The sequence below is a fragment of the Egretta garzetta genome, unplaced genomic scaffold (assembly GCF_000687185.1).
Source record: "Egretta garzetta isolate BGI_Z169 unplaced genomic scaffold, ASM68718v1 scaffold143, whole genome shotgun sequence".
NCBI lineage: Eukaryota > Metazoa > Chordata > Aves > Pelecaniformes > Ardeidae > Egretta > Egretta garzetta.
The window spans coordinates 446,973-456,212 of NW_009259310.1; the positions used below are offsets into that span (position 1 = coordinate 446,973).

General features: G+C 63.0%; 1 protein-coding gene across 1 annotated transcript; it reads left to right on the forward strand.

The window, feature by feature from the left end:
* The first annotated feature begins 3,880 nt into the window (after nt 1-3,880).
* FUT7 (fucosyltransferase 7) lies at nt 3,881-6,859 on the forward strand. Its single transcript, XM_009636322.2, has 2 exons — nt 3,881-3,957; nt 5,536-6,859. Exon 2 carries the CDS (start codon nt 5,580-5,582, stop codon nt 6,621-6,623), a length of 1,044 nt encoding a protein of 347 aa, XP_009634617.1. The 5' UTR covers nt 3,881-3,957; nt 5,536-5,579; the 3' UTR covers nt 6,624-6,859.
* Nucleotides 6,860-9,240: the final 2,381 nt, after the last annotated feature.

Genomic DNA, 9,240 nt, shown 5'->3' on the forward strand with positions numbered 1-9,240 from the left:
CTTCCTTCCTTCCTTCCTTCCTTCCTTCCTTCCTTCCTTCCATCCATCCATCCTTCCCTCCCTCCCTCCCTCCATTCCTCTGGTTCTCTTCATTTGACCACCTCTCCCTCCCTCCCCGCCTGCTGTCTGTAGCCACCTCTCCTTCACCCCCTCGCCTCTCCCATGGTTATCATTAACAATCTCTGCTTTCAGGGCCAAGTGCAGCCCAGAGCTGTGGATAACCCGTTTGGCTGCCCCAGCCCCAAGTGTTGTTGCTAAGGGTGACTGTGTTTCGGGTAGGCTCTGCAACAGCTGCCCCAGTGCTAACAAAAGCTGCCCTTGTCCTGCCACAAAGCGCCATTATTCAAAAAACTTGTGGGCAAAACATTGTGCAGAGGTGAGGGAGGACAAGGGGTGCGCAGGGGGACAGGGTGGTGGGGTGGCACCAGGGCTCCGTGCCCCAGGGCAGGCAGTGGGTTTGGAAGGGCCACAGGCAGCAGCGCTGGGCAGGGGGTGGCCAGGGCTGGCTCAGTGCACTCCCGCCTGCGCCCCACTGGCACGAGTAACCCCGGGGCTGCTGCGCCGGGAGCACCCGGAGGTTTTCTGGCATTTCTCCAGCTTTGAAACACCAGAGAGTTGTGGTGTCGAGGTAAGCCAGGCCACGGGGGTTCAGCCAACGGGCCGTCTGGCCCAGGCCTTGCTCCAGTGGTGGCTTTTGCTTGGTCCCTGGGGAAGGAGGGATGCACGCGCCCCTGGGTCCTCCCAAGGGAGGGCACATGGGTTGTCCCCAGCCCGCACTAGAAACACCTCAAAAAACCCTGCCCTGCAGCCGAGTGGTCCCCAGCTCGGAGGGTGCAACAGAGAGGGTCATGGGTGGGACTGTGAGTGACGTGGGCTCAAAGGTCATGGTGAGCTCTGCAGCTCCTCTTCTGCTTGGCGTGACCATGAAGCCCCATGAGGGGCCAGCAAGAGACATACCCAGCAGTGAGCCATGGGGCAAGACAGACCCAGCAGTGGTGAGCCATGGGGCCACACAGCCCCAGGGATCCAGTGGCCCATCTCCCGGTGGACCCGTGACCCTGGAGCCCCGGGTACCCAGTGGCCCATCTCCTCGGTGGGCCTGGGGCCCTGAAGCCCCGGGGACCCAGTGGCCCACCTCCTCTGTGGACCTGGGGGACTTCCCTTGTGGGGTGGCCAAGCTCCTCTGTGTGGGGCCATCTGCAGAGGGCAGCACCCACCCACACAAAGCTCCCTGCCCTGTGCTGGTGCTGTCCAGCTTTACCCGAGGGTCCCTTAGCCTGGCCCCAGGCACCCAGGCAGGGCTGCCCCCAGCCTCCAGCACCATGCTGCCACATCCCTGGGCCACGGGGGTCAGAGTGCCTGGACCCACCGTCTGCAAGTACCCCCAGGGGCATCGTTCCTGCTGCTGGCGTGTCCCGGGGCAGTACCTGGGAGTGACGGTGACAAATGCCAGGGAAAAGCTCCCTCCTGCGCCATGACCCATCCTGCATCCCCCGTGGTAATGTTGTGACTGCTGCTGTCCCTGCTGCCGTGCTCCATGGCCCTGGTCCCCAGGGCTGGGGGATGGGGACAGCAGTGGGGACAATGCCAGCAGCTCTGGCCAGCCCAGGAGCGCTGCCTGCAACCAGTGGGTTGGGGCAGGCCAGGCTGGGAACAGTGCCCCGTGGGCCATGCAGCGCCTGATATCTGGGCTCTCAATCACGCAAAGGAAGAAACGCAGAAAAGGGGTGAGAAAAGATAACAGGAAACAGGGGACATGACTGGAGAGGAAAAAACACCCAGCCCAGAGCTGCAGTTGGCCTCTGATGGCTCCCCAGGGTGGCACTGAAACCACAGAGCCCTGCTACGCCCTGGTGCGGTGGCGCAGTGCTGTGCCCAGCTGCTGCCTGGCCCCTCACCTTGCTCCCAGCACTGCAGCCGGCAGGAGCAAGGGTGCAGTGGGGGGTGCAGACCCCCGGGGTGCCCAAGCAGCCCAGGGACCCCCAGGGAGTGGTTTGGGGCCCCGCTCTCAGCTCTCTGGGTGCCCCTGCTGGCTCCAGCGACAGTGCTGCATGCCTTGGAGCTCCCCTCCCTGCTGCTGCCTCAGTTTCCCCATCTCTCTTCCCCTGCCAGGGCTTTGGGGGAGATGTGGTGCCTGGACAGCATTGCCAACAAAGCCAACAACTGGGCACGTGGCCAGACTGGGATGGGGGTAGGTCTGCAGCCTGGGCACAGGAGATGGCTCCCTGTGCAGATGCCGCCGAGGCACATGTGTGCCTGCTTCCCCTTCTGGCAGAGAGCATCCCCGGCCGGGGATGGTGCTGGGCGCTTGGCAGCACTGAAGAGCTGCTGATGCCACTTCAGCTGATGGTTTCAAGATGAGTTAGTGGGAGCCAAAGTCAGGCTGGCATCCTGTTTTCAACCAGGCTGCGGGCGGCAGATGGGAGGCACCCTGGCGAGGCTGAGGGCAGGGCCATGCCTGCACCCATCCCAGCACGAACCCCCAGCACGCGAGCAAGGTGCCAGCTCCTTCCCAGCACCCACCCAGCGGGAATTGCCCATGGCCCTGGGTGGCAGTGCCAGGCTGAGGCTCTGGTGCTGATGCTCCCCTCCATCCCTGCCAGCTCTGCCATGGGCAGCAGCAAACACTCAGGGCGCGCTTGGTTCCAGTCTGAGATGAACGAACATCTCGCTGTTTGGCTGCTCCTGGGTGATTTCAGAGGGAGCTGCATGTGCCAGGGGCATGCAGCCGGGCCCAACAGTCCTGCTTTCAAGAATAATAATGATGATGATGATGATGATGATGATGATGATGATGATGATGATGATGATGATGATGTATTAGTGGTCTCAGCAAAAGAGTGAGGTGTGCTTTGGCACAGAGCTGCCAGCTAGCAGAGCTGCCCCATGGGCTCAGGCATGGAGGCTCAGGCTGGCAGCTGGGACGGGAGAGGCGCTTGGCAGAAAGGAGCCACAATTTGGGCTCTGTTTCAAACCTGGCAACTGGGAAACCCCTTTGGGGAACTGAAATCCCACATGGGGCCACATGCACCTTCTCCAAGGAGCCGCAGCCCACCTGGAGGGTGGTGGGGGAAGCACTGGGGGACGGGGTGGGATGTGCAGGCACAGAGCTGTGAGCAGCACCTGCACCAGGAGCTTTCCCGGGGGTGCCAGGGCACTGCTGCGGGGCAGCACCCTGGCATGGGGCATGCACTGGGCCACAGTGTCCCACCCTGCCGTGTGGCACGCACCCGGCCAGAGGGACACACACCCAGTCCGCGGGGCAGTCGCAGGGCACATGCCAGCCATGGGCACCTACCCAGCCACCAGGCACTCACCCATCCACAGGGCGCACGCTCAGCCATGGGCCACTCATCCACCATGGGGCACCCACCTTGCTATGGGTCATGCACCCAGCCACAGGGCACCCTCTCAGATATGGGGCATGCACCCACCCATGGGGCACCCTCTCAGATACGGGGCATTCACCCAGCCATGGGGCACCCTCTCAGATACGGGGCATGCACCCAACCACAGGGCACCCTCTCAGATACGGGGCATGCACCCACCCATGGGGCACCCTCTCAGATACGGGGCATTCACCCAGCCATGGGGCACCCTCTCAGATACGGGGCACGCACCCACACCCAACCACGGGGCACCCTCTCAGATACGGGGCATGCACCCAACCACGGGGCACCCTCTCAGATATGGGGCATGCACGAGCCACGATGCACCCACCCAGCTGTGAGGCACCCACCCACCCCGGGGTCACATCACTGCCCACGCAGCACAGGGGAAGTGCGGGGAGCGGGGCTGTGTCAGCTGCCATGCACAGCAGGAAGGACCCATGTGGGGCCGGGATGAGGCAAGACCGCAGAAAAGAGGAAGCCCTCGAATGCCCCAGCCCAGTGCTGGCAGCTGCCCTTGGCAGACGCACGCCCGCACCTCGCATGCCACCGCGCCAGCCCTTCCCGGGTAAGTCTGAGCTCAGCACCACCGCTTGCTGCAGGGAGAGGGGCTGAGAAACGGGCGGCTCCTGGCACTGCCGGAGCAGGGGGTTCCCTCCCAGACCATCCTCAAAAGGGGGGCAGCAACCCCGCTGCTGGGGACTGGTGGCAGAGGGACCTGAAGCACCAGCGTGCATTGCAGGGAGCCGGCAAACCTTGCCCAAACCTCCCTGCTTCAGATGCTGGGTTGTTCTGGAGCCTAAACTTTGCTTGTGTATTTTAGCGGGACAGATGGAGCAGGCCAAGGCAGGGAAGGGATTTTTCACAGCGAAGCTGCAGCAGCTGGGGTGGGAAAGCAGGGCAGTTTTCCAGGAGGCTCCAAAATCAGGGAGGAACCAGGACAGCCCTAGCCGGCAGCAGGGCTCAGGCAGCCAACGTGTTTTCAGAAGTTACCTCGAAAGGGAAACCAGCTTTGGCGCCAAATGCTGCGGGCGGCCCACGGGCACTGAGCCCTGCCCCTGGGACTGGCACTCCTGGGTGGGCTTGAGCTGGTGGCAGGTCCCCAGCCTGGCCAAGCATCCCCCTTGCTGCCCCTGCTGCCACTCTCCCTTTCCATCAGTGCTGCTGGTTAAGGGGCTGCACCGTCAGCGGAGACCTGAAGCAGGCAGATGGGCACTGTGTCAGGGCCAGCATCTCGCAGCCGGGATTCCCATGTGCCACAGGGCTGAACCCCACCAGTAGCAGCCCCAGACAGGCCCCCGCCCGCACCGTCCTCCCTGCCTTGCCTGCGGGGCACTGGCCATCTGTGATACCTCCAAAATAAAGTATGAGTGTTTGGGGCACCAAGGCTGTGAGCTCCCGGACTGCTGGGGCTCCCTGAGCCTGGGGGGAGCACCCCAAGCCTGGGGAAAGCCCTGCCATCGCTGTAGAATGGTGCTGGGGTGAGGGGGTGCTTCTCGGGCAGAACTCTCTGGTCTGGCCCTGAGCAGGGTTTTGGACTTCCCAGTCACTCCCAGGGACACCCCAGTTCACAGCTGGGGCCTCACTGTGGGGTTGCTCAGGCAGGACCCGGGTGTCCCCCCTCGCCCTTTGGTGCATGGCCCCATCCTGCAGACCCCCAGGCACCTTCCTCCCCGGCCTGGCTGCAGCAAGGCTGGCTGAATTTCAGGCTCAACCTGCCTGGGGCAAAGCAAGAAGGGTGGAGTGGCACCGTGGCTGTTTGTCAGGTGGGGAAACAGAGGCACGGACCAAGTACCAAGGGCCCTTGTGCCCATAACAGGGAGCGGTGCCGAGAAGTTGAGGTGGGAGGGGCGGGTGGCTGCTGCCCATAGGCTCTGTGCCTATGGCAGCATCCCTGCTCACCCCCGAGATGGGGACACCAGGGACTGTGAGAGGGTGACACAAAAGCCACCACAGGGTGACAGCAGGTTCATGGGAGACCGTGGGGGGAGCCGGGAGCCAGCGTCAGGACCAGGGGTGACACTGAGGCCCCGGGTTCGCAGAGAAGCCCTTTCCCCAGCCCTTCCTCAGCCCCAGTGCCTTCCTACCACCACTTGCCCTCGGCAAGAAGACCTGATGGCCCTTGGTGGCCTCTCCTCTTTCCCAGGTGCCAGCTCTGTCCCCTGAGAAGGTGACAGCCAGCCCAGCAGCATGCCCCGAGCATTGCTGCTGCCACGGCCACTGTGGGGCTGGCCTGGCATGAAGGCAGTGGTCACCACCGGGGTATTTGTAACCACCCTCTGGAACCTGAAGTGCTTCCTCAGCCCCTCCAAGGTCTCTGGAGAAGCTCCCAAGCGCACTGAGCCGCTGGTGGTCCTGGTGTGGGAATGGCCCTCAAAGCAGGTCCCCAGCATCAGTGGGGATGTCTGCCGTGAGCTGTACAACATCGCAGGCTGCTGGCTGACAATGGAGAGGCAGCTCCTGGGCCGGGCAGATGTGGTGGTGTTCCCCCATACCAGGCTCCACTCCAGCAGGGACAGGCTGCCCAAGGAGAGGCCATCAAGGCAGAGCTGGGTGTGGGTCTCCCTGGAGTCGCCCTCCAACACTAAAGCTCTAGCAGGGTGGAATGAGACCTTCAACTGGGTGATGACCTACAGACGGGACTCAGACATCTTCATCCCCTACGGCAAGCTTGTGCCCAACCAATCAGCCACCATGCACATCCCCACAAAGACCAACCTGGTGTCCTGGGTTATCAGCAACTACCGCAGGACTCAGAAAAGAGCTGAAATCTACAGAAACCTCTCCAGGTACCTCCACGTGAACATATATGGGAAAGCAAACAAAAAGCCACTTTGCAAGGACTGCCTCTTGCCAACGACATCCAAGTCCAAGTTCTACCTGGCCTTTGAGAACTCCATCCACCAGGACTACATCACTGAGAAGCTCTGGAGGAACTCGCTGATGGCTGGCACCGTGCCCGTGGTGCTGGGGCCTCCCCGGGCCAACTACGAGCAGTTTGTTCCTGCAGACTCCTTCATTCACGTCGACGACTTTGGTTCCCTGGCGGAGCTGGCCACCTTCCTGAAGACCATGAACTCCAGCCGCTACCAGCAGTTCTTTGCCTGGCAGAAGAGGTTCAGCGTGAAGCTCTACACTGACTGGAGGGAGCGCATCTGCACCATCTGTACTGTCTACCCCAACCTGCCCCGGGACCGTGTCTATCCTGACCTGGAGAGCTGGTTCAACACCTAGCGTGGGGCTGGTGTGTGCTGGGACCATCGGGGACACAGCTGGGCAGACACCGGGGTGGGGGAGTGTGGGGCACCCTCCTACAGACCAGGCCGTGGGGCAGGGAGGGACATTGGAGCCCCGACCTCTCCTCCCAGCTCGGCTGTTGCCACACTGGGACCTTGAGCAACTCCACGTGACAATTTCTTGCAAAACGGGACTAATCCCCCCCAACCCAACCCAACACTCATCTACCTCGCCAGGGTGCTGGCAGGATGAGAGGCTGCTTTGGAAATAAATGACACAGTGCTGCAGAGGCTCTGCCTGTGCAGGGGGCTGGTGGGGGGTTCAGGGCTCCCCAACCTTCCCCTGCAACCCCTGTGTGCCCCCCCCAGTGCCTTCTGCTGAGTGGCAAAGCCCTGGTGGCAGGGGCCCATGGTGACATTTCTGGCTGGGGTGAAGCTGAGCTCCAGGCAGCCCGGGGGGAGGGGCCCAGCACCCTGCAGCAGGGACACAGAGCACAGCCTCTGCTCCGCTGCTTCCCGGCACAGCCCGGCAGCACCCATTTCCCCCACCTACCCCCACTCTCGAGCTGTGGGTGTCACCGTGCCAGCGAGGACCAGCAGGACACCGGATGCTCTCAAGAGCAATCTCGGCCTGCTCAGTGCCGGGCCGATGCAGAAAAGGATGCTGTGGTTTCTCACTCCCCTGCTGGGACGCCTGCCCTGCTGTGGCAGGAAGCCAGCAAGATGGTGGCGGCTGGAGCCTCGCAGAGAGCCCGGAGCAAAGCGTGTCCCATGGGCACTGTGCAGCACCGGCAGCCTGCTCCGTGCTCTTGGCACTGCCGGGCCCCTGCGCATCCTGCACCACACATGCACCCCAGGCACCCATGCTGCCGACACCCTGCAGTGCTGGACCCTGTGCCATGCACACGATGCACTATGGGCACCCTGCACCACGCACCCACCCTGCTCCATAGGCACCCTGCACCACGGGCACCCTGTTCCATGGGCACCATGCACCCACCCTGCACTGCAGGCACTCTGCATGGGGAACAGCACCTTGAACCATGGGGACCTTGCACAGAGCACCCTGCACCCTGGGCACAGGCAATGCCCAGACCCCAAGGGGAAGCACCCATCTGGGATCAGCGGCAGATGTCCGGGTTGGGTGACAGGAGGTGGGACACAACTGCCCCATCCGGGCCCTCCTTCCTCTGCGCCCCTCGGCTCGATGCCACCAATGCCAGATATAAATGACTCATTTTGTCACATTCCCCTGTTTCCCTCACTGCAGCCCCAAAGTTGCCCAACCCCACGCTTGCCACCCTGCGAGCTGCAGGCTGCCCTCTGGGACCTGCTCCCTGTGCCCGGGGTGCAGCAGGGCTCAGGCAGTGTGGTGGCACCTCCCAAGCAGAGGGGACGTTCCTGCCCAGAGCTGGTGCTTCACTGTGCTCCCAGCCTGGCAGCTGCCCCTGCAGCCCTCGCCAGGTTGCAGTGACAGGCACACCACGCTCTGCGGTTTCCGTTTTCTGTCTTGTTTTGTCTTCTGGGTCAACCGAAAACAGAGCAGGAGGGGCTCTGAGCACCCACGGGCACGGCGCTGGGGCAGCAGGATTTGGGGGCCCCACAGGGGGCTGGGGCAGCAGGATTTGGGGGCCCCACAGGGGGCTGGGGCAGCAGGATTTGGGGGCCCCACAGGGGGCTGGGGCTCCTGCCTGGCTGGCCTTTTGCTGGAACAGGAAATCAAATGGTGGAAATGCGGAGAGAAGCAGCAAACCTCGGGAAGCTGACGTCCTTCCCAGGCTTTCTGCTCCCAATCCTGATGACTGCCAACCTCCAGCACCCCCAGCCCACCCACTCCCAAAGTGCCAGGCAGCAAAGGGGGCTGTGTGGGGGGGTGTTAGTCTCCAGTGGGTGCTGTGCCCCCACCCTCGGCACCCAGGCACTGGGGAACAAGCAGGGACACAAGGCGAGCCAAGGGGATCCCAGCCCCATCTGCACACCAGCCCTTTGCAGGGTCCCGAGGTGCCTGCAGCGACCCCGCTCCTGCCTTGCCCGTGGGAGCAAGGCTGCAGGCCAGCCCCAGAACACAAACCCAGCGGTTACCAGCAGCCCAGCTGAAAAAGGGGCTTTCCTGAAGTTTCCCTTATTCATTTCGTTGCTGCTGCTCAGGGGAAAAATCCCTCGGGGGCGCAGGCTGGTGGCAAACCAAGCTGCAGAGGCCATGGCCATGAAAAGCAAGGTGTAATCCCCAGAAACTTGCTTCTCCTGGCTGGGCTGGCACCCCTGATCCCCACCAGCTCAGCCCCTGGTGCCCACCTGGACTGGCACCACTTGGGCACAGACACTGCCAGGGCTGGACCACACACTCAGGAGCATCCCTTGCCCACCAGCGCCAGGTTGGCAGCCCCACGGCCAGGACAAGCCTGGGCCTCCTGCACCTTGCCCAGCCCAGGGCTGGGAGCTCCACAGCTCCCACTACATCCCCACCCTGTCCTTCCCTGTCCGCCGCATCCGCTGGAGCAGCCCAGAAGTGAGATCCCACTGCACTCCCACCCTTCCCAAAAGCAGCTATGGAGAAACAGCAGCTCAAAGTGGGCAGAAGACCCCCACCACACTCCTGACCACCTCTTCTCGGG

Coding starts and splice junctions, on each gene's coding strand:
- FUT7 (XM_009636322.2), top strand. CDS start 5,580: ATGCCCCGAGCATTGCTGCTGCCACGGCCACTGTGGGGCTGGCCTGGC.